The sequence below is a fragment of the Struthio camelus genome, chromosome 12 (genome assembly GCF_040807025.1).
Source record: "Struthio camelus isolate bStrCam1 chromosome 12, bStrCam1.hap1, whole genome shotgun sequence".
Taxonomy (NCBI): domain Eukaryota; kingdom Metazoa; phylum Chordata; class Aves; order Struthioniformes; family Struthionidae; genus Struthio; species Struthio camelus.
In genome coordinates this window covers 23087718-23111410 of record NC_090953.1, presented here as the reverse complement: position 1 = coordinate 23111410, position 23693 = coordinate 23087718, and the positions used below count along the sequence as shown (strand labels likewise).

Sequence of the window (23693 nt, the reverse complement as noted above, 5' to 3'; positions counted from 1 at the left end):
AAGAAGCCTGCAGCACATTCAGGCCACATCTGAATAACAAGAATTCAGTCACAGACGCGGGGTGTCATTTCCTCTCCCGCTCTCGCGGCGAGGGGAGGAGCAGCTGGCCAACCATCTCTCCCACAGTGAGCTTTCAGGGCAATTATGACAGTTCCTGCTGCCCACTGGTATAATCAATAGCGGCTGTACAGTCAGATGATTGCAAGCAACCCACACGCTTGGCACAGAAACAAGCATTTTCTGGGAAAAATGGGGGTGTGAGGGCAGAATATAAGTGCCCCTGCTATCTACACCCAGAGCCATTCCTGCTCTCAGTATCTCCTCCTGGATATGGGCCTCTTTTCGGAGCCAAACGGAGGCATTTTCACAGGCAGCCAGGAGGAGACGGCAGTGCCATTTATAGCCTGATGTTTCATCTCCCCCCCCATCACCTCTAGAGTGGTCCTGCTCTGCAAGAAGGGACTGGCGTTTTAATCTCCCTCCGGAAAACATCTTCGGAAAGCTGACTATAAGGGTTTCATCCTTGATAAAACTGACACGGGAAAACGCAGCAGAGAGACTGCTTGCAGAGAGAGCCGGACTGCGATAAGAGACCAAGCAGCAGGTAAGGACTGAAGCGCCTCGATGCACTGATGAGAATCAAACATTTCCTGTTTCAGTTAATACTAGAAACAATTTTTCAATCCCTCTTTGTGAGACAGAGCAGGGATCAAGCCTTAGGGAGCAGGAAGATGCTCAAGAACTTACATTTCTGAGAAACCTTTTATTTGGCACCATCAACGCTAACATTAAGAACCAAATCGCTCCTTTCTCCCCCTACTGAGAAAAGCCTAGCAAAGAGAGTTCTGCCTTCGTTCTGCACAACGCTCTACTTGGAGGCGAGGGCCAGTTCCGATGCAAGGAAATTTAGTTTCTCAGTAACACGTGGGCGTGGAAAGCAGAGCCCTCAGATGACAGAAGTCTGTTGCAAAGCAGTCATTAAAAAAAAAAAAGTCTGTTACTAGAAGCAGACTGACCACAAAACTTTCATTGAAAAGGCTTCAGTGTAAACAGCTGGATCAAAGGCTGGAATGCCCCAAATTTCCTGGCCTGAGGAGCAGCGTCTGTATTTGGTGCTCAGGTTATAAGCAGGATCTGCATCTACGAGGTCTGAGCACTGTTCTCGGGCTGGAGTTCTGCCAAAGACTTTAACAGAAACAGGGTCAGCAGGAGCTAAACCAGGAACCCTGCAGTTTGGACAAATTATTCCCCCGCTCCTCCCCGCAACAGACAACCACCTTAGCAGAGAACCAGACAATCCTGTTGAAGCCCTTCACCAAAGTGAGCACCCTGGTGCAAAAAAAATAAAAAAAAATAAAAAAAATAACCCCCCCTAAAAACTACACAAACTCAGAGCAAAATATTCCACTTTCAGGCCCTTTAAACAAAGCCATCCAATAATTACCCTTGCCCCCCTTCTCAGGGAGCACAAGCGACAGTGAGAATTGGGGAAGCCAGGTAACCCCTCGCGCTCTCCTTCCCCAGCCACTCTGTTACAGTGACCTAATTCTCCGTCTGGCACACTGCTCCATCCCAGCCCTCAGGAGAGTTTGCTGGCTGAGGGGTAGACAAGTGTTCCAACTCGTAACATCCATTCTTAGCAGCCTCCTTGTTACCCAGGTGACTCTTTCCTGCCGCCAGCTTTTTATTCTTCTTGTGTTCAATGATCTGCTGGAGCTGATGCCCAGCATAGTCTGGTTTGGCAGTGAGCAAAGTAGTGGGCACAGTGAGCCCGAGGATGTCGGGAGCCATATACGGCCGGAGCCAGCCCACCAGCGGGGTACTGCCGGGTGTGTAGTGGGTTTGCTTGTGATAGAAGAGAAGTCCGTCAACCTGTGGAAAGGAGAGAGAGCGAATAAAGGGCCAGAGCTGGAGGCTTTTGCAGGTGAACGAGTAGGCCAGATGACAGCACCGCTCTTCATTTGCGGGCCAAATCTACCAGCTGGATCGTTTTTCTCAAGCAGCGCAATAAATAGGGGAAGTGAAATTGGAAACCTGCACAGTTCCTGTCCTGAAAGATCAGTGCAAATTCTGTACGAGTCTAATGACTGCTGGATGGCTTTACGCTTTAAAGCATCGATGGCAAACATTTTTAGACTGATGCCAGTACGGACCAGCATTTTTTGACTGGTGGCTATGATCCCATTCTGCAGAAACGCCATCAGGTTTCTGAATAAGGCAGCACACAAAGGCCATTTTACTGGATTAAGATTATTTTAAATAATACATTTGGAAAGTAATTAGCCAGAGTGTGTGACGCCAAGGAGTCCTGATTCATAACATTGCTACAGCTCTTTCAGCTTGCTTATGCAAAATAAATTCTTAATGTTTCCCAAGAGAGAACTTCTCCAGCAATCAATGACGGTTAAGGGCACTCAGTACATTGAAGGTTTAGGCCCTAACTCTTCTGCTATTATTTCCACGCTCTGCAATACTGCTGCTGGCTGACGTTTTCCTTGTTTCCCTTCCATGCTAAAGGATTTTTCAACTCTCTCTTCCTGTGCTTCCCATGGGTGTACTCTGCGAGGTTAGATCCTGCTGCGAGACTGACTAACGTTCGAGGTGGTGCTCCTTCTAGCACAGCCTCGCAGGCTCTTAAAGGCCATTTGCCTGTGACTAAGAGTGGCTGAGCGGGCAGAACAGATGAGAAGAGCAGCTCGCTTTGGGCTCTGGCAGACCTGGCTGCAGTGGTCTCAGTTGCTCCCAGGCCCAGCTGTCTGCCCCAGGCCCCTTCTGGAGCCTGCAGTCCCCAGAACATACACAGGAGAACAGTGCCTATATGGGCCGTGAGCTGAGGCACGAACGAAATCAGCTTGAACTGCAGATCAGGGCAATTTCTGCTACAGCGCTGGACTGTGAAGCAGGCTGAGCAACAAGGTGGCACATGTCCATTTCTGCTATGGGGATGCTAAAGTCGAGCAGAGCGGGTAGGGCTTCTTACGCTACCACAGTCCATAACTTTTGGTGACTGTTAAGATCTTGCAAAAGAATCCCAGAAAAGGGGGATTCCTGTCCTAGGAAAACATGAAACCAGAACAGTAAACATCATGAGCTTGTGTAACATGTAAGCCTCTGGATATCTAAAGTACAAAGCTTCCCCCCGCCTCCCTGGGAGGGCTTGAAAAAAGCCACGTTCTGCTTTGCCCCATTCCCAGACCATCACCCTCTCCAGGACGTGCACATCCAACACATTCCAGCTGATACACAGCACTTTGTGAGCAAGAGCCCACAAGGAGTCTTTGAGTAACCTGATCAGAACCTGGAAAGGTTTCTGCCTTCTAGACTCTGCAAAGATCTTCTGCAAGCTGGAAAAGGCAAAGGAGTTCAGTATGCTGAAGAGTCAGGTCATGTCCTTCCTTCCCATAAGTTACTGCAGCTCCCATATTCCTTCCAGTTTATTTAATTTGCTTGCTGTGTCCCTACCCTGAGTCACTGTACCGACACTAGCCACATCACAATAAAAGCTGATGCTGCCTCTGTGCGACCGAACCCGATGAGAAACTGTCTTGGCAGGAGTTTCATTTGTCATGGCTATGCTCTTCAGATTTTACGTGCTTAAAGATATGCCCGTTCCTTGATATTGGAGCTTCTCAGAAACTTTGACTCCCCGAGCCTTCATGAACTCCTGCCCGTTGTTTTACTCAGACCTGTGAGGAGGTCAGTAGCTCTTAAGATCCACTCCAAAAATACCTAAAACTCAGTGCCAGTCGACTGATCCAAAGTCCACTTAATTCAGTGGAAAGACCTGCCATTCAAAAGAGCAGACTAGGGATCAGGTCCTAACTCTAAGGTTACAGATTAACTCTGGAGACCTTAATTTGAAAACACTGACCAGATCCGTTGCCATCACACACACAAGACCTTTTGAATAGGCTAAATAGCAATGGGTCACTCCACGCCTAACAAGCGGAGAAAAACCTCCCCTTGTTTCACAAATTTATTTCGCATGATTCATCACAAGTTGCTGGGCCCAGGCAAAAAGATCTCTATTATGCTGTATTATCTATAGCAAGGCTACATTTTGCCTCCTGCAAAGCTTCGTTCTTTTTGTCCCAGTGCTGGAACCTCTTTATGAGGATTTCTTGGGCTCCCTCTTGTGGCACATTATAACGAGACCCCGGTTCATTTTAGTTCCTGGAAACACAGCACCAAGTCGCTGTGAAGTTGTTGGCTGTCTTTGAGCCAGCAACCCCACAGAAACACCACATTTCACTTGACGGGATCACACCTACTGACCAGAGAACAACCTGGGGGCAAATCGCAGCTGCATTACATGGCAGGGTTTGCTCGACAACATCTTCCTCCCCGGGCGTTTCGCAACTGTCTCCCTTAGCAAGCTGAAACATTTCTGCTCTGACCACAGTGAGGTAATACTCCTCAGCTTCTTCTCATGGGAGCAGATGCCTCAGGAAGGAAGGAAGATTTCTTCAGGAAAGACGGGAATGACTGTTTCTACAGATACAGTCAGAGCATTTGTCACTGAGCAAGTCAGATGAAAATCTTGGGATGCCTTCTAAACAAACTTTGCACGCTCCGTTCTGTGGTCAGATAATGATCTGGCAACGTCAGCAAGGGCCTGAGACTTTCTAACTTTTCTTGATGACTCTCTCTGCTTTGACAAACAGAAGGCAAGGCAGCCCTCACGGCCAAAACAGCGTCACTTAGGTTTAAACCTGCGCTTACGTTGCATCACTAACCTGGGCCGAGAAAGCACAAGAGACACCTGTAAAATCCATGCGGCTTTTGCCTTAGCAGGACAAGCAACCTCTGTAAAGGCTGTTCCTGATTTAGGGCCGAAACTGGGCACTCCGCAGGAAGTGCTGCAGCAACTGGAAAAGCTTCTGGCTCCCAGATGTTTGTTACTGCCATTCTGCTGGAATGTCACTGCTTCTTCCATCCTCTTCCACTTTGGTGCCAAGTCAGCTCGGGCAGCCACCAAAAGCAGCCTGAGCTCTCCAAATTAAAGCCTCTGACTCGCTGCTTACAGCCACACATGGCTGAACTGGGTGACACATCTAGTTGCCCGTCCAGCTCATCTTCTGCAGGTCAGCAGGGATTGCTGAAGAGTACTTGCTCCTAAAGCTGATGAAGCAAATAGATGTGTCCCATTCAGTCACTCTTGCTGGAGGAATGATCTTCTCTGATACAAAGAGCCAGAAACAGCATGAGTCAAAGGCAGGAAGCTGCCGGTTCTGCACTGAAGCAAAAAGGAGTTGGCACTATCCAACTGTGGATAGTGGCTGTGCCACATCCAGCGGCAGCAGCCAGACAGACCTGTTTGAATCCACCCCAGCCATTTCCGCAAAGGCCACCTGCCCCCAGATCCAGTGTGTTCCAGGTGTCCACCACTAAAACCTGAACCCCTCAGAAAGTGACATGAATTCACCATCGTTCTCTTTCCTTCCTGCAAGACAGGAGACAACTACATGCCTTGCACATAGACAGATGAAGTAACTAAACCAAGGACACACAGAGCCTATGGCAGAAGCCAGAAAAAGGCACCGGTTAGTCTACCTTGCAGACCTCTCAAGAAACACCACGTGATGCAGCACACTGGAGAGATCCTCATGGTGTATCCATGCAAGCCCACCTGGGGCAGCACACGGTGCCAGCTTCAGCCCTAAAAAGGGACAGCTGTCCATCATGCTGCCACATGAACGCAAGCTATGCTGCTTCTGGGGACAGCTTAGGCATCTCTGCATCAACGCTGTCCTCCCCAAGCTCTCCTCTTTCAGGGGAGCAACAGTAAACAGCAAGTAGGACAGTTCAAATACAGTGAAGACTATCATTTTGCTCTGTGCTCGCTTAATCAGTTTTGCTGGACATGGCCTGTACCTGGTGACAGGTTAACAGATCAGCCACCTGCACAACAGGCATCCATCCTTCATACACAGAAGCAACATCACAATTCAGCGAGCTTCCTGCAGGCCTTGGGAGAGCACAATTCGCAAATGAACGAGATGCACCTCCCTCCAAGCATTGGCATAAAAACACAGCCGGGCTGTCTCTAAGCCCGAGTTCCAGGCCCCCGGCTGCAGGTTCTCACCTCGAATGGGTAGTCCATAGCCAGCACATTACACAAGCTCTCCGAGGTGCAGGGGAAATTCTGCAGGCCCACAAATTTGAACTGAAAGAGAGAGTTAGAAGAGACGATTCCATGACTGAAAACACAACAGTTCACTGAATCGAGCCCTGGTGTGGAGGTGGCTAAGAAGGAAGTGTTTCTCCCAGTATGAGATCTAGCATGGGGGAGACAGGATGGGGTGTGGGCACCAGACAAAGTGATTAGCTAGCAATTTCAAGTAGGGAGCAAGCACGTGGCAGAACTGCTGACCTTCCTGCCACAGCATATCTGGGGTCCAAAAGCACAAATAGGCTTAAAGGAAAAAAATCAGACTCTCTCTTGAAAGGCAGGTTCCTTAGTGGCTATTAACACCATGGCCTAGATACAACCACTGGCTCATGAAGCCAGAAGGAACAGGTATCCCAAAATCCTTACTCTTTCCATAGCATCCCCTTGTAATCGCAGAGACCAGTTATTGGGACAGACAGACCTCTAATGTGATTCAACAGAGCAACTCCTAAGCAAATCCTGGCTCTGGAAACAAAATGACAGGACCTAGCTGTTCAACCATGCCAATTATATCCCACTAAAGTAACAATAAGTACTTCATGAACCCTCCCCCCTCCCCCCCCAAAAAAAATCAGCCTAAATATCAGACAGCCTTTGGAGTCATCTCTCCAGTAATGCTGGATAAAGCATGTACATTGCTCCACAGAGCAATTTTAGAAATCTCATTTCAGTAACAGAAGATGACCTTTAAAGAAAGGCCCAGAGATTGCCAGTACTCGGACAGCATGAGATCTAATGCGCCTAGAATGATCCATTACAAGTATTTCGTGTTCAAGGCATCCCAGTTTCAAAGGACCCCCAGTGCCAGTTTCTGGCACTTTCTGGCATTTTATAAAAGATGCAGATGGCAAGGACTCAGCTCACAGCTCCCACATACTTCTGATACCCGTTTCCCAAGCATCTGAGGCTGCAGGAAGGACTTTTCAAGGGAGCTGACCCTGAGATGCACCTTTAACCAAAATAGAAAGTGATGACCTCTGGGCAGGATGCAAAGCAGACAGATGTCTGCTCTCGGTTGCTGCCTCAGCCAAGCTAACCTTTCCACCCAGGAAATGAAAGCTGAAGCAACTCCCCCTTCATTAGGTACTCATCTTCTGGACATTCTTGTTGGAGTCAAAACAGGATGTTCTCCAACTACCGATAGTCTTCACTGCTGGCACTGGAGCGTTCGTTCCCTTAATGACCGGCCTGCTTAACCTGCAGGAGTTGCTCTGCTTAGCTGTGTCTGGGCACACATGCACGGCCACAGAGAGATCAGGTCTCGCCTTGTGAACTGCGCTCCATAAGCCAGCCTGCCAAATTCCTGTGACATCTGACCCAAAATCACTTTCCACATTGCTGTGGGTGCCAGATCTAACTCCCACTCACAAGTCTTCACAGGAAGACTTATCGTGGCTCAGTAGGCACTCCAGGTGGCAATCTGGCATCCATCCCTATAAATTCAATGACTAGTTTAAGCAGGAAGAAAGGCTAAAGCTTTCTGATCCTCTAACCCTGCTTTGGGAGCCCATGAGACTACCAAAGGATAATTCCCATTGTAGGTCAGGCTGCCCACCAAGGCTGTCCCTGTAGAAGCCACACTGGTTTTCCATTCCAAGGGAAAGCTAAAAATGGCACGGAAGTTAGCTGATACCCTGCAGTCTGATCTCCCTCAGCACTTTGGCTGGGAAAAACAAAACCAAGAACTCCACCACATCTCATTTACAATATTCAGTGGTTCTGTTTACATCCTGAACACGGTATCCCATTTCATCAAAAGCACACTCCTAGGCCTGATCTGTCTGATAAGACAGAAAAAAGCTTCCCCTTGTGAACAAATATGCTGAAGTCAGCTGAACAGGAGAGTTTACTCCGCTACTCTCCTTTTGCCCTCGGAAGGAAAGAACTTACTGGATTAATCCTGCTTTTCTCTCCTAGCCCTTCCTCCTCTTGGATCTTTGAGAGGAGCCAGAAGAATCTGAAGTCAGTCTGGGGAAGGAGACAGAGACTTAGTGAGTATCCAGAGTATCCACCACACGTCACCGATCTGCATCCGGGCTACTGTAGCTCTCACGGACTTTTTGAGTGCCTGGCATGGGGAACTTTGTTTCTCCATTCCTCTACACCTGCCCAGGAGATTTAAAAATTCAGCTCAGCCCTGTAGAACCAACCAGCACCCCAAACTCTGTGAGCTTCCCTGGCATCCCCAAAAGGTTTGCCCAGTTATTCCAGTAACCGCTGGCCCACAAGCTGTAAAGATGCTGGCATTTAGATGAAAGATTCATCCTTCTGCACAATGGGCTGCATCCAGCTCCGGCTGCAGAGCGGCTCACAGAACAGGTGACAAAAAAGAGACCAGGGCACACGGGAGGGATTCAGTACCTGGCAGTCGTAAACAGGGTGTCCTCTCCAGCACATCACATCCAGGATATAGTACGTCTGCTGCGCCTCATTGTAGATGCAGTCCAAGATGCTGTAAACTGCACACAGACACAGGGAGATCCAGACACGCTCCAGATACTACCAAACCCAAAAGGCAATTTAATTAGATCAAATCTCTCCTGCATTAAACCCTAGCACTGATGGAAGCCTGAGACAGGCAGAGACTCCCTTCTGCTGAACAGAAGGCATGACCACAAAAAGCTTAGCTTTAAGAGCCCCGCAAGCTCAAGAACTTCAATCAAAAGCACATTTCAGAATAAGGCACCTATCCATTGATAAACCCTCCTCAGGGCAAGCAATGCAACTGTATGGGATATTGAGAAAGGCCATCCTCCTTCTTAGCAAGAAAAGCTACACCCTTTAACTTGAGAAACATCAGCACCAAGGGGTCACTGGAAAGATACTGTACACAGCTCTGGTACTTAAAAGGGAGGAAGATGCTGAGGTTTAAGAGCATCAGGTGAGCAGGCAGCTGATAAAAAGTTGTTCTTGTGTAGCATAAAGGTGTCCGAGATCGTCCATGTCTAGTTATCCCCACAGATTCACGAACAGGGCTGAAGCTAATAATCCCTGGCACCAGAAAAGGGTACAGCTCTGCTGGGCCTGCGGGAGCTGGAGGAGCAGCACTGAGCCTGTCATGCAGGCAGACACACACACACACACGGAGAAGCAGGCTTGTTCTCCTTCATCTATTTCAATGGCCTCTTCAGATCATTACCTTTCTCATTTAGCGAATTGTGCCGGTTCCCACCCGGCAGCAGGGACGGGAACCTGTTGACACAGAAGCCACTCTTGGTGTAAGCTGCTGTTGAGCCCTGCAAGGAAGTGGGAGAGAGAAAAGTCAAGGCCAGTCTCCCTGCTCTCATGCCACACGTCTGACTGCACCCAAGGCTTTGAAACCCAGGTCTCCGTTACAACCACCTCCAAGCAGCCTGTCAGAGGAGAGCAGTACTCACCATTAGATACGGCTCTGTTACTACCACATCTCTCAGCGCCCAAATTCTTTCAGTTCAAGGAGAGTTTCAGCCCCACACGGCTCCCACAGCACAAGGCAGGCAAGACACACAGGCCAGCCTTTGGTTTCATGTCATGTTGGCATGATGACGTAACAGACACATACAGGTCCTTTACCAGGTGGTGAGACTTCACCACTGCTCTCTCTTACCTTGGATGCCACAACCAGTGCCCTTCTCCCTGTGGGGCACACCACTACAACCCACTCTTGCTCCAGATCCAAAGGGACATCTACCAGCCACTCAGACAGCATCAGCTGAGGAGAAACCCCCCCAAAAAGGCAGTTAGTAACAGCTCTCCTGAAGTTATGGAAAACTCACAGCTCAAGAACAAAGCAAGAAGGTTTTGACTTGGTTTATACTGGGTGCCACAGAGGCAATGTGTATTGCTCATCACCCTGCAATACAGCACCATAGGAGCATGGCTCCTTCTAACCAACCTGCAAAACAAACTCTTCCCCCAAGCCTTTCTCTTACTTCCCAGCTGCCAGCTGAAATTCAGAGTACAGCACAAGACCCACAGTACTCACTTTTGCATCCCAGTACCTTAATCCCTTTTCCAGCCTCGCTTCAGCCCTTTGTTGTTGTTGTTGTTTTTTAATTATTATTTTAAATATGCAGCAGACCTTAGAGATTGCTAAATAAAGGAGTAAAGGGACTAGACAAGTGAGCCTCTTCAGACCCCTGAGATTTCCTGGCTATGATCACCTGGGAGGCTGTAGGTCTTTTAGAACCAATATAGTGCCAAGGCTAAAAACACCCATCAGTTGAGGTTTCCCTTCCTCTCCAGCTGTACCTGATGGGAGGAGAGATAGAATCTTTAATCAAGTATTGCACAGTGGGACATAAGTGTCTCTAGCAGAGCTGAAATCTCGCAAGGAACCCAGCCAATCCATCTCAGCCTGTCCTCCATTTGAAGACAGCACGTCTCAGAGGAAAGAGAGATGAGTAGTGGTTCTGCACTGAGCACCCAGCTAGGACACACTGCTCTCAGCCCCAACACACCCATCACCTAGAGCACGCCAGACAGGAATATATTCACCGCGACCCCCCACAACGTTAACCTCGCCACGTTCGTCACCTTGCTCAGCACCGCAGCCCCATCCCCACCCTGTCACAGGGATGGGGACAGCTCCTCACCTGATTGGCATAGCGCTTGGGCAGCTTCCGAGGAACATCCACCTCCATCTCCTCCTCATTCGCACCTTCCTCCGCCTCCTCTTCCTCCTCGCTCTCGACTCCTGCCCAGTCATCCTCTGCCAGCCTCCTGGCATGGTTCACGTAGTCGAGCCGCCTCCTGCCGAGGAGAAAACAGTCCTGCTTTGCCTCCGCGGCAGGCGGCCGGGCACTTCCCTGCCCCTCCGCGCTCCTTAGGGGCTGGCTACCCCTCCGCCGCTAGGGAGGGCGGGAGGAGGCGCAGTCCCCGCAACCGCCCCCCGCCCCCGTGAGCCGCGGGACGGACGGACGGAGGGACGGGCTCGCCCCCGCCGCCCGGCCGCGGCCCAGGCCCGGCCCGGCCGCCCCCCTGCCCGCGGCGCGGCCCCGGCGGGCCCTTACGCTCGCTGGAGGCGGAGGAGGCGCTGGCGGCGCTCGGCCTGCCCCAGGCCGCGGCCGCGGGCCTTGTAGGCGGCGAAGCGGGGGTGCGGCGCCGCCGGGCTGTTGGGCGCCGCCGAGACGGCGACGCGGGCCGCCAGCGCCTCGCTCAGCTCCTCCATGGCAACGCCGGCCCGCGCACGCGCACTGCCCGCGCCGCCGCCCGCCCCTTCCGCCCGCGCGCCTGACGCACTTCCGGCCGCGCCGCCGCCCGCCGAGGGACAGGCGGCACCGGGCAGGATGTGGCGGGTCAGGCCGCGCGGGGGCGCGCACAGCCCCGCCCCGCCCCCTGCCGGCCCCGCCCCCTGCCGGCCCCGCCCCGCCCCCTGCCGGCTCCGCCATCAGCCCCAGCGCCGCCATCATCATACGCGCAGCGCCGCCCGCGGCCCCACGGGGCCCCGCCGGCCCCACGGGGCCCTGCCTGCCCCACAGTGCTGCCTATGGCCTCTCTCTGCCTGCCCCACGGGGCCCCGCCCGCCCCACAGCGCCGCCCGCGGCCCCCGCCAGCCCCACGGGGCCCCGCCGGCCCCACAGGGCCCTGCCTGCCCCACAGTGCTGCCTATGGCCTCTCTCTGCCTGCCCCATGGGGCTTTGCCTGCCCCACAGCGCCGCCCGCGGCCCCCGCCAGCCCCACGGAGCCCCGCCGGCCCCACAGCGCTGCCCGCGGCCCCCGCCGGCCCCACGGAGCCCCGCCGACCCCACAGCGCTGCCCTCGGCCCCCGCCGGCCCCACGGGGCCCTGCCTGCCCCACAGCGCAGTCGTCAGCCCCACATCGCTCTGTTGGCCCCACAGAACTGCCCATCGTGCCGCCATCCCCCCACAGCACCTTGCCGGCCCCATAACATCACCCCATAGCACCCTGCCTGCCCCCTAGCACTACCCCTTGACACCCCGCTGGCCCCAAAGCTCTGCCCCACAGCACTGCCCCGTAGCGCCGTCCCTTAGCGCCCTGCCTGCCCCATGACACGCTACCTGCCCCCGGGCCCTGGCCCTGGCCCGGGGGGGGACGTGCTGTGGGTGCCCCCTGGGTGCCTTCGGGGCAGCCACCACCGCCAGTGCCCCCGCGGGCCCTCCGGTCGGGCGTGGGACGGTGGCTCTGGGAAGCAGGCAGTGCCGGGCAGCCCATGGCACAAGGACGAGTGGGGGGCAGGCCCAGCGCCCCACGGCAGACACCCCCCGCGGGTGCGGATGGGGAAGGCTGCCTGCAAAGTGGGAAGGGGAGGACGATGGCGCTGGGAAACGGCAGGGACATTGGGGACATGCGGGACAGGGGCGCCAGGACCCCGGGGGCGGGGACGTTGGGGACATGCGGGACAGGGGTGCTGGGACCCCGGGGGTGGGGATGTTGGGGACATGTGGGACAGGGGTGCTGGGACCCCGGGGGTGGGGATGTTGGGGACATGCGGGACAGGGGCACCAGGACCCCGGGGGCGGGGATGTTGGGGACATGCGGGACAGGGGCGCCAGGACCCCGGGGGCAGGGACGTTGGGGACATGTGGGACAGGGGCACCAGGACCCCGGGGCAGGGACGTTGGGGACATGTGGGACAGGGGCACCAGGACCCCGGGGCAGGGACATGCAGGACATGCAGGCCAGGGGCACTGGGACCCCAAGGCAGGGACGTTGGGGATATCTGGGACAGGGGTGCTGGGACCCCGGGGACGGGGACGTTGGGGACATGTGGGACAGGGGTGCTGGGACCCCGGGGACGGGGACATTGGGGACATGTGGGACAGGGGTGCTGGGACCCTGGGGGCAAGGACGTTAGGGACATGTGGGCCAGGGGCACCAGGACCCCGGGGCAGGGACATGCAGGACATGCGGGCCAGGGGCACTGGGACCCCAAGGCAGGGACGTTGGGGATATCTGGGAGAGGGGTGCTGGGACCCCGGGGACGGGATGTTGGGGACATGTGGGACAGGGGCACCGGGACCCCGGGGGCGGGGACGTCGGGGCCATGCGGGCCGGGGGCGCCGGGCCGGGGAGGCCGGGGCGGCGGCGGCGGCGGCGGCGGCGGGGGCGGCGGCGGCGGGGCCCCGCCGGGCCGGCGCCTGCAGAGGGCAGCGTGCGACCTGCCGGGCCCTGCCCGCCGCCGCCGGGCCGCAAACCGGGGAGCTGGGCGCTGCCGCACGGCACGGCGGGCTGCGGCGAGCCCGGCACCGGCACCGGCAGCGGCAGCGGGCGACGGGCAGCGGCAGCAGAAGCGGCACCGACACCGGGCAGCGGCAGCGCAGCCCGGGCGGCGGCGGCGGCGGCGGCGGCGGCGGCGGCGGCGGCGGCGGCGGCGGCGGCGGCGGGGCCCCGGGAGCCCGTGCCCGGCCATGCGCTGAGGGCGGCCCCGCGGCCCGCCGTCCCCGCTCCGCAGCGGCCGCGCAGCGCGCACCGGGCACCGGGCGGCGGAGACCGCGGCGGCGGCGGGACCGGCGCCGCCAGCTGCCCCGGCCGGGCTGGGCTCGCTGCTCCCCCTTTTCCTTCTGCGCCCGCCCGCCCGCCCGTCCGTCCGTCCGTCCGTCCGTCCGTCCCACTAGAGGTCTGCGGATTTCGTGAGAAAAAAAAAAAAAAAAGGCCTCCCGGAAAGGAATTGCAAAATACTTGTGCTGGGATCACCGGGAGGTTGTGTTGTGTTTGGGTTTGCTTCCCGGCGATTTCCAGGCGCCCGCTGACTCCGAGCTGCGCTGGATTTCCTCGCTGGGAAGTGAATTTGTGTATTTTAAACACGGATCTCGAAGAAGAGTCCTGTGAAAGTCACTTTGGATTTCCTAATTTGGATCAAGATCTTTTCTTAACGTAAGTTAAAACCAAGACGGCGGCGGGACCAACGACCCAGCAAGATAAAAGCTCCGGGGAAATGGCAGACTTCGGGATGTCTGTTTGTCCGGCCGAGGTTTATATCACGTAGAAGGAGGGAGTGGAACGAAACATGTTTTTTGGTTGCCCAAGGAATGTTTTCTTAAATTGGTGCACTTAGATCGCTGGAGTTACTTGAATGTACAGACCTTGGTGTCAGATGTTAGAGGATTTATATCTTTTTTATTTCTGTGTGAAATCGGCTAAGCCTTTTCCCACAGCTCGGTAGCAGGTCCCAAGCCACTGAAGTGCGTGACGGCTGGGTCTAGCAGCGACCCTTGGACTATCTGGAGGTATTGTTGTTGGTTTATTGTTTTTTTTGTTGTTGTTGTTTTTTTGCTGCGGGGATTGAGTTACACCGTCCCCCTGGGAACGGCCATGGCGTTGAAAGCCAGAGCACTTTACAATTTCCAGAGCGAAAACAAAGAGGAAATCAGCATCCAGGAGAACGAGGAGCTCGTGATCTTCAGCGAGAACTCCCTGGATGGGTGGTTACAGGGTAAAAACAGCCGCGGAGAGACAGGCCTCTTCCCTGCCTCCTATGTCGAAATCCTCCGGTCCAGGTCAGGCTCCAATTATACGGACTATTCTCACAGCCCCGCCGGCTCCCCTGGGCACGACTCCTCCTTCTACGTGGCTCCGACCAACCCCAGTGTCTCCTACCAGGGCAGTTTTGAGGACGACGATGACGACGACTGGGATGACTGGGATGATGCCTGCACAGTGGTGGAGGAGCCTCGGAGCACTCCAGGCACCAATGGGCACCCTTCGCCCACGCTGCAGTACCCCACGGCTTACTCGCACCAGCACGCCGGCTACCGCCCCAAGCCGGCGCTGGAGAGGCAGGACAGCATGAGCTCCTCCAAGAGGGGCAGCGTGGTGGGGAGGAACCTCAACCGCTTCTCCTGCTTCGTCCGCTCTGGGGTGGAAGCCTTCATCCTGGGCGATGTGCCTCTGATGTCCAAGATCGCAGAGGTGTACTGCATTGAGATGGGCTCCAAAGGCCCCCAGTGGCGGGCGAATCCCCACCCCTTCATCTGCTCCGTGGAGGACCCAACCAAGCAAACCAAATTCAAAGGCATCAAGAGCTACATCTCCTACAAGCTGACCCCCAGCAACATCAACTCTCCCGTCTACCGGCGGTACAAGCACTTTGACTGGCTGTACAACCGCCTCCTGCACAAGTTCACGGTGATCTCGGTGCCCCACCTGCCTGAGAAGCAGGCCACCGGCCGCTTTGAGGAGGACTTCATTGAGAAGCGCAAACGGCGGCTGATCTTGTGGATGGACCACATGACCAGCCACCCCGTCCTCTCCCAGTATGAGGGCTTCCAGCACTTCCTCTGCTGCCGCGATGAGAAGCAGTGGAAGCTGGGCAAACGGCGGGCAGAGAAGGACGAGATGGTGGGGGCCAGCTTCCTGCTCACCCTCCAGATCCCCACGGAGCACCAGGACCTGCAGGACGTGGAGGACCGTGTGGATGCCTTCAAGGCTTTCAGCAAGAAGATGGACGACAGCGTCCTGCAGCTGACCAACGTGGCCTCGGAGCTGGTGCGCAAGCACGTGGGGGGTTTCCGCAAGGAGTTCCAGAAGCTCGGCAATGCTTTCCAAGCCATCAGCTACTCCTTCCACATGGACCCCCCGTACAGCTCAGACGCCCTCAACAACGCCATCTCCCACACGGGCAAGACGTACGAGACCGTGGGGGAGATGTTTGCTGAGCAGCCCAAGAACGACCTGTTCCTCATGCTGGACACTCTCTCTTTGTACCAGGGGCTCCTCTCCAACTTCCCGGACATCATCCACCTCCAGAAAGGTAAGAGGGCTGCCACGCTCTCCGGGGAGCGCGTCCGTCTCCCTCGGAGGGTCGGCCCCAGCCTGGTGCTTGCTGGGGGCGGCTCCACGGCCCCTGCCCCCTGCGATGGCCCCAGGCAGTCGAGGGGGCTGCGGGTGGGAGCAGCGCGGGGAGGAGGACGGGGACCGCAGCCCCGTGCTGCGCGGGCGACGGGGACGGGCAGCATCGCGTCCAGGATCGCCCAGCCCCACGGCTTCGCCTGCCGGCCGCGCCACGGGGACCCTGTCCTCGTCGGAGAGCGGCCGGGGGGGTGCCTGTCCTCGGCCGGCGCAGCGCGTCTCGGGGACGTGGGGCAGAGCCTGGGCCCTTGCAGGGCTCGGAGGGCCGGGGCCGCGCGGGGCAGGGGCAGGCGGGCGCCCTCGCCTTCCTCCCCGCCGGTCTCACCACGCGCGCCTCCTCCTGCCCTCCGGGGAGGGGACCCGCTGGGCCTTTTGGGGACAGCCGGGCCCAAACTGTTCAAGAGCGTGCCCCTGCCCCTTCGGAAACTGGAGGGGTAGAGGCAGCACCCGGCTGTCTGGGGCAGCTGGGTTCCCGGCGTTAGGCCCGGGGGTGCCGCTCGGCTGGGCAGCGAGGAGGAGCGCGGGAGCCCCGGGCGAGGGGCGAGCAGGCTGGTTTCGGGGTGTTTTAGCGCCGTCCCCTTGCACGGGTGCGCGAGCGGGGCTGACGTCCGGGCGGCCGCAGGGCGGGACCCCCTGCCCGGCCCCGAGGCACGGCGGCGGGGCGCTACGCCGGCCCTGGGAGGTGGATTTGGGGGCACGGCGGGCCGTCCCTGGCCCGCTCGGTCCCTCTGGCGGACCGTGGGAAGGAGAAGGGGGCAGCGGAGGAGGCAGCTCGGCCGTGGCCGCTTCCTCCCTCCCGCTCCTCGGCACGCTTTGCTTGTGGCTGGGGGTATCTGCCTGAGACGAGGGGCCGCATCCGGGCCGGAAGCGAGGCCGCGTGGGCAGAGCGGAAGGCAGGATTTGGCCTCCAACCTTTGCTTCCTCGGAGCTCCTCCTCCTCCTCCTCCTGCCCGGCTCGCTCCGGGGCCGGGGCGGTGGCAGGCCAGGAGGCCGCGTTGCTGCCCCGGGGCCGGCACGGCGCGGGGACCGCCGCCTCTGCTCCCGCGCGCCCGGCCGGAGCAGGGAGAGGGGAGGAAAAAGCCGGGACGGCGGTGTTTTCGGGCGGACAGCCCTGGCGCGAACCAGGGGGGAGGAATGCGGGGCGAGAGCCAGGCCGGATTCTTTCGAAACCGAGCTACAAAAATAAGCGGAAGGAGGGGAAAAACTGGTGTCAGAGCCTCAGCCGGCGCTAGGGCCGTGTCTCGGAGGGCAGAGATGGTTTCCCAGCCGAGCTGCAGCCGGCCAGTCTCCAAAGACAACCCGCGTCCCTCCCGGCGGCCGTTCCCGGGCCGGGGCCGGCCGGAGCGCCGCTGACCGAGGGCCCTCGCGGGCCGCGGCCGGCCTCGAACGGTTGCAGGGCGGGCTCGGCGGCGGCGGCGGGGCGAGCGCTCGCCGGGCTGGGATGGTTTTCCGGCCGTTTCCCAGCAGTCTGCAATGGATTCGGTTAAGGCAGCGGGAAAAAAGCCACGGCCTTTTCCTTCTGCAGACGGCGGTCTGGGACGCAAAGACCTGCTAAACCACAGTAAACCGCCGGCTTAACACCGCGGGCAAAGAAAGCGGTGGTGTCGCCGCGGCGCGACGGGCTGTGAGCCGGGAGACGGCGCTGCGCCCGCCGCCAGCGGGAGCGACGGCAGCCGGGCTCCGGCGCTTTCTGGCAGGCCCCGTGGCTTGCAGGTTTTCCTGAGGATGCTGCGCGCCGTCCCCCCGCTGCGCGGGGCCGGGGGGGCCCCGGCCGCCCCCTCGGGCCGCACCGCCGGGCCAGGCCCCAGGCGCTTTGCATCGCGCCGGGACCGAGAGCCCGGCTGCCCTCTCTCCCCGGCAAACCTCCCGCTGCGCCTGAGGCCGTCCAGCCTGATTCCCGGCCCCCCCCCTTCCTTTCTCCAGCCCTTTTCTCCCCTCTCCCTGCTTTTTCCCTAAGTAACCTCGGGACTTCGAAACCGCTCGCCCGGTTTTCAGGCGCTCAGCTGCAGCGGCGCCGTGTTTGCGGCTGGCAATAGCAGAGGTTCCTGACGTTTTTCGGTCGCAGACATGAACCTCTGTTTTGACTGAGCTGCATCTCCCCTTTTTGCGCCCTGCCGCCTCCACGGATCGTTCCCGGCGACCGACGGCGCGCTGCTTTGTGACAGTGGCCAGCCGGGTGAAGCTGTGCCTGTCCCCGCGCGGGGCACGATGATCCCGAGGCACGTCCTTGCCTCGAGGACTTTGGCCTCTGGGATGGGGAGTTTGTGGGCACGGCGAGGTGATGGTCCGGGAGCATCGGGCGGGCTGCGGCCCCCGCCTGCCGCCTCTCACCTTTCTCCCTGCCTCCCCAGGCGCCTTCGCGAAGGTGAAGGAGAGCCAGCGGATGAGCGACGAGGGGCGGATGGACCAGGACGAGGCGGACGGCATCCGGAAGCGCTGCCGCGTGGTCGGCTTCGCCCTGCAGGCCGAGATGAACCACTTCCACGAGCGGCGCGTCGCCGACTTCAAAAGGATGATGCAGTCCTACCTAAAGCAGCAGATCATCTTCTACCAGCGAGTGAGCCAGCAGCTGGAGAAGACGTTGCGCATGTACGACAACCTCTAACGCCCGCCCGGGCCCGACGCATCTGCTTGCTGTCCCTCCGAAATCACGCAGTTTGCTATCCGGAGCCTTGCAGACCACCTCTGTGATGGACTGAGAACGAACGGCAACTCATGACGCTAGTGACCAAAATACCTTTGGGCTTTCTTCCATCTTCCCGAGGCTGGCGGGCTGCGGGCCTGCAGGGAAAGGATCGTACTCGTGTCTTCTGGCTCGCCGTGCCACTTCTTTCCCCGGTGGATGGCTGTCCCCGGCCTCCCAGCCTGCAGCGGGTCTGCCGGGGACGTGGGTGTTTTTCACAAGAGAAATGGCCATTGACTTAGCGGTGCTGGTATCTCTGTCTAGTGATTTGTAGCTTTCTGGAAACCCATCCTCCCGGAGCAGGGAGGGGGGTACGTCCCAGCCCTGTGGGAGCAGAAATCGAAGCGGGCGACGTTTTGCACACTACAAGCTTTTCTGATGGAAAAAGAAAAGATCTTTATTTGGAAGAGTGATTTTTTTTTTTCTCCACAAAATATTTTCAATATTTTCCATTTTTCGCAAATGTTTCCGCAGCATTTTTACCAATCAGTTTTTAATAGACACACAGAGGCGAACGGAAATCTCTTTCTCAAGCACGGCTGTTGACTGGAAAAAGGGGGAAAAAAAAAGCCAAAAAAACAAAAAAAAAGAGCCCCACAGCATTTTCAATAAAAGCATCGGTAGAAAAAAAAACAAACAAACGCATCCCAGAAAGGTCTGTGGAAAGCGGAGCTGCTCCGGGTTCCCTGGGAAGGGACCGCGGCGGGAGGGGGGATTCCTCTCTGAGCATCCCGCAGGGCTTTAGGCAGCTTTCGGGAAAAAAAATCCCCCCGACGCCGTGCCGTGGGCGTTCGGAGGCTGAGTTTCAGCGAGGCTCCCGGGAGCCGCTGGCGCCGCCCCGAGCCGCGGCGCGCCGATACGCCGGCGGGGCCGCGGGGCGACGGGTGCGAGAAGCCCCCGCGGCCGGCCCCGGGGCTCCTTGTTTTCCCGAGGGAAACGGCTGGAAATAAAACAGCCGCGAGGAAAGTTAGGGCCCTGCTTGGCCTCGCTCCAGGGTTAAAACTAGCCTGAGCGCCCGAGGCCGGCGGGGTGTTGTTAAAATAACAGCGCTGCCGGGCCCGCAGCCTGCGAGGGACCCGTGCCGCGGCCAGCCGGTTTGCTGCCCCGCGCCGGGCCGCCCCGGCCCCTCCGCCCCGCCGGAGCTATTGTCTCCCCGGCCCCGGCCCGGGCGAACGCCGGCAGGCGGGGGGAGCCGGGCAGCGCCGTCGCCGCCGGGAGCCCGGCGAGCAGCAGCGAGCCCTGGCTGTTCGCATGTGCCCAAGCCCTGTGCTGCTCCGTGCCTCAGTTTCCCCAAGGACGGCTCCCAGCTGCCCGCGCTCCCTTGGCTCCCTCGTGCCTTTGCCGGGCTGGCCGCCCTCCTCCTGCGCGCGGGCCTCCGCTCTCGGCGGGATTGAGCCGGCCGGGAGGCACGAGCATCCTCCGGCCTCCGCTGCGGGACCCGAGGCCGAGCGGGGAGGGCGCCGGGCTCCCCGGGTGCTGCCCCGGGGAGAGAAGGGAGAAGACGCCGGGACGTTGGCTTGGCGGCTGCGCGACGCCTCCGTCCGGTCGCTGCCCGAGCAGGTCGCGCTGCTTTTCCCCTTCCTGTTATTGGGAGCGCTTGCGCTCGGCGGAGGTGCCCCGTGCCAGCCGGGCGGCTCCCGGCCGGCCGCGACGGCTCGGCCGTGACGCCGGGAGCCGCGGCCTCCGCTCTTCTGCTGTCGCAGCGTTCACCGGGGTGATGGGGCCGCCGCGCTGCCCGGGCAGCTCTCAGCCGCCCCACGCAGATGCCCTCTCCAGGGGCGCGGGGATGGCTGCGCCCGGGGGCAGGCGGGGTCTGCAGAAGCCCCGTGCCCCTGCCCTCCCGGCCCGCGGCAGCCCCGGGGCCGGCTCTCGGAGCTGCGCGGACGTGCTCGCCGGCCCGCTCCGTCGCATACCTCGCCTCTGAGCTCATGTTCCCTGCAGCGTTCGAGCCGGCAGCCGCTCGGCAATCGCGGCTGAGCAGCGGAGAGCCCGAGCTGGCCCTTGGCTCTGCGGGAGAGGCCGGCGTTAACCCCTGCTAGCAGCGCCTGGCCCCCGGCGGGGACCTGGCCCCTGCCGTCCCCGCGCCGCAAGCATGCAACCCTCCTTCGGGACCCGGCACTGCCGTTCCCCAAGCCGGCCGGGCTCGCCTCCCTCCCGGGGCCGGCTCCAGCTGTTTTGCCAGCTGTTGCCTGCTGAAATACCCACGCAGCTCCCCCCCTTCCCGGGCCCGGCCGGGCGACGCCGCTGTTGCTGATGCCAGGAAGCAGGACGGGCTGGTTGCTGCGTTTTCCGGGCAGCGGCTCCCTGCGGGGAGGGGAACACGAGTGACGGAGCAATGTGCACTGCAGGTTTTTCAGGAGCAGAGCTCCAGGCCCCCGTGGTGGCACGGCACGGCGCGGCATGTCACGGCACGGCGCGGCAGGGCATGGCATGTCACGGCACGGCACAGCATGGCATGTTACGGTGCGGCACGGCATGGCATGTCATGGCATGGCACGGCACGGGCCCAGCCACACCGGTGACCTGGCCTTTTCTGCCGGGAGGACACGATGGGGAGCCGTCGCTCGCTCGGAGGAAGGGAGGCCCGGGCAGCGGTCCTCCGCGGGCGAGGAAGAGGCCGGCAGCTGAAGGCCCATCGCAGCGTGGCGGCGGCCCCTTCCCTGCCTTTCCCCAACCTTCCTTCCGCCCCCCTCGCCGCAGCGGGAAGGTCTCTGCCTTGCGGGCTGCGAGGCGGAGTGGGCTGCCCGGGGCGCCCGTCGCGGCTGGGAGGCGAGCCGTCCCGCTGCCGCGCCGCAGAAGGCAGGGCCAAAGGCGCCGGGCTGTCGCACGCGCCCCGTCCTTAACGTCCCGGGCTCGTCGGGTGGCTTCGGAGGAACGGCGGCACCGGCGAGCGGCGTCCGTGCCTGCTGGCACCGCGGCGGGGGCCTGCGAGCCTGCCCGCTTCCTTCGGCGCGGCGGGAGGGCAGCGAGCCGCCTGCGGTCGGGCAGCTTGGGAGTGACAAACTTGGACTCCCAACCTTGTGATCGCCGCGTTTCTCCGGTGTTTCCGAAGCGGGATGCTGAGCCGGCCGCGGCGAGCTGCTCCTGGCCGCAGCTGGAGCTGCTCGCGCCTCTCTCGGGGTGCTGGAAGGGGGCCGGCAGGGCCGATGCCAGCTGCCTTCCACTGGCACCTGCAGCAGGGCTCTGCCAGCCCTCCCGGATTCTCCCACTGCCAAATGCTGCTCTCTCCCGTGCTCCGCTTTGGAGCAACATCGCAGGTGCCCCAGCCAAGGCTGGGGGTGACGCCCTGGGTGTCCCTGGTGGTGTGCTGGTGTCCTGGCCGGGACGGGTCACCTCCTTCACATCTCTGTGAAGGCGCTGAGCTGGGGGGAGGCAGGCCCTGTGCTGCTGGGCTGCTGTGTCTCTGGGTGTGCTGCTTTTGCAGGAGGGCTGAGGCTGCCCTGATGTGCTGGCCTGGAGAGCCCTGGCTCCGGCGGGGGTTGTCCCAGCCCGTGGCGCGCTGCGGGGGGAGGTGGAGGCTAGGTGGGGTCTCAGAACGGTGGAGCCCTGCCTTGGAGGGGCTGGTGGGTCTGCGGGTCCAGCCGGCTGCAGGGACCTCAGAGTTTCCCCGTTTCCATCCTTGCTCGTCTCCTGCTCCAGTGCGGCCTGGCAGGCTGCAGGCACCCATCCAAGCGGCTGTTTGCCTTCTGTGTCCGTGGGCGTCCCCAAAACGTGGCATTGGTTATGATCTGACCGCTGGTAGCCCCTCCTTAGCTCACTGCCCGTGGTGTGATGGCCAGGGGTAGGATCATCTCGGGGGGCTGGGGAGACGGGCCCACGCACGCGCCCCGAGCGCCGGAGCCTGCCAGCCCCTGCGGCCCTTGGACCTGGTGGCCTGAAGCCGGGGCAGGAATCGGGTTCCTCGTTAGCGAAACTCCTCCATTTGCATGGTTCAAGCTGGTGGCGGGGAGGGTTTCAAAGCCAACCGATCCTCTCCGCTCTGCGGGGATGTGAAGAAACCTGTTTGGCCTATTGTTGTTTGTTTGCGTTTGAAGAGGTGCCTGGGAGCCGGGGCCTGCCGGCAGGGCTCTGGTAGCCTCCCCTCCCACCGCGTGTCCCCCAGCAGCGTCCCTGCCCTCGTCCCCAGCTCCTGCCACGCGCCGGCCCTCGCTCGGGGCCGCGGTGCCGGTGACTGCCGCTCTTGGGCGCCTTTGCCCCGGGCTCGCGCGGCCCCGGGAGCTGCGCTGGGGCTGCTCGCGCAGCAAACGGTGTCGTGAGGCTGCCGCAAGTCTCCGCGCGAGGCCCTTATAGGAGGGGGAAAAGGCGCTTTTTGGCTGAAACCCGGCGTAGGAGTGGAGCGGCTGACCCTCTCGCAGCTGCCGGCGGCCGCGCGCCCAGGTGATCTGCCTGGCGCCGCGGGGCCCCTATCGGCCTTTCCTGGCAGTTTATTTTCCGCCATTTGGCAGAGAGCAAACACGATCTGTTTGTTACCTCTCTGCCCCGTCACGCCTCTGTGAGTCACCCTGAGTTACTCCCTGTCCTTTTCCCCTTATCTGGGCGCCTTGCGGTTCCCACCCTGCCCTCCATGATCCCACCGGTCTTAATGACTGCAGCCTTGGTTTTGCCCTGCGCGGAGGCTGTCCCCGTCCCCGCTCCGGCCTGCTCCGCGTCCCTTCATCCGGGCGTCCTGAGCAGCTGCGTGGAGACCTACCGGGGTCCTGGTGACTTGGGGGACCCGGGGCCGCCGGCGCCTGCCTGCCGCCCGTCCTTCGGGCGCTCCCGCGCCCGTCGCCGACACCTTCCTCCTGCAGCCGACCTTCGCCCGCGGCTTGGGAAGGAGCCGCAGCTCCGGGCCACCGCGCGGCGGCCGGCGCTTCCGGTGCCCGCACGCGAAGGAGCCGGCCCCGGAGCCGCGGGCGGCCGAGCCTCCGGCCTGGGCCGCCGCGCCTGAGCCCGCCTCGGCCGCCCGCCCTGCCCGGCGCGCGCGAGGACGGCGGCTTCGCTCGGGGACGTCGACCTGCCCGTTGCCAGCAGAACTTGGCCCTACAAAAGCAGCTTCTCGGCTGGCTT

General features: G+C 59.9%; 2 protein-coding genes across 3 annotated transcripts in view; one reads left to right on the top strand and one right to left on the bottom strand.

Moving 5' to 3' along the window:
* Positions 1-11364, bottom strand: part of LOC104143388 (tyrosine-protein phosphatase non-receptor type 9) — a 28168-nt gene extending 16804 nt beyond the window's left edge. Inside the window, exons 1-7 of one of the 2 annotated variants that reach the window (XM_068958541.1) lie at positions 11164-11364; positions 10747-10903; positions 9759-9863; positions 9312-9408; positions 8534-8631; positions 8063-8140; positions 6086-6166 (exon numbers count right to left, since the gene is read on the bottom strand). In XM_068958541.1, coding sequence (XP_068814642.1) covers positions 6086-6166; positions 8063-8140; positions 8534-8631; positions 9312-9408; positions 9759-9863; positions 10747-10903; positions 11164-11321 — 774 coding nt within the window. In that variant the 5' untranslated portion in view covers positions 11322-11364. Of the gene's footprint in view, positions 1-6085; positions 6167-8062; positions 8141-8533; positions 8632-9311; positions 9409-9758; positions 10403-10746; positions 10904-11163 lie in introns of those variants that run through there. The other variant, XM_068958542.1, reaches the window with a different exon arrangement.
* A 2221-nt stretch (positions 11365-13585) lies between these two features.
* On the top strand, positions 13586-19285 carry SNX33 (sorting nexin 33). The gene is made up of 2 exons (XM_068958646.1): positions 13586-15863; positions 18313-19285. Exons 1-2 carry the CDS (start codon positions 14426-14428, stop codon positions 18564-18566), a joined length of 1692 nt encoding a protein of 563 aa, XP_068814747.1. The 5' UTR covers positions 13586-14425; the 3' UTR covers positions 18567-19285.
* The last annotated feature ends 4408 nt before the right edge of the window (positions 19286-23693 follow it).

Bases quoted from the DNA above. Each gene is read 5' to 3' on its own strand.
- SNX33 (XM_068958646.1), top strand. From the start codon at position 14,426: ATGGCGTTGAAAGCCAGAGCACTTTACAATTTCCAGAGCGAAAACAAA. The intron at 15,864-18,312 runs GTAAGAGGGCTG...CTGCCTCCCCAG, and splicing joins CATCATCCACCTCCAGAAAG to GCGCCTTCGCGAAGGTGAAG.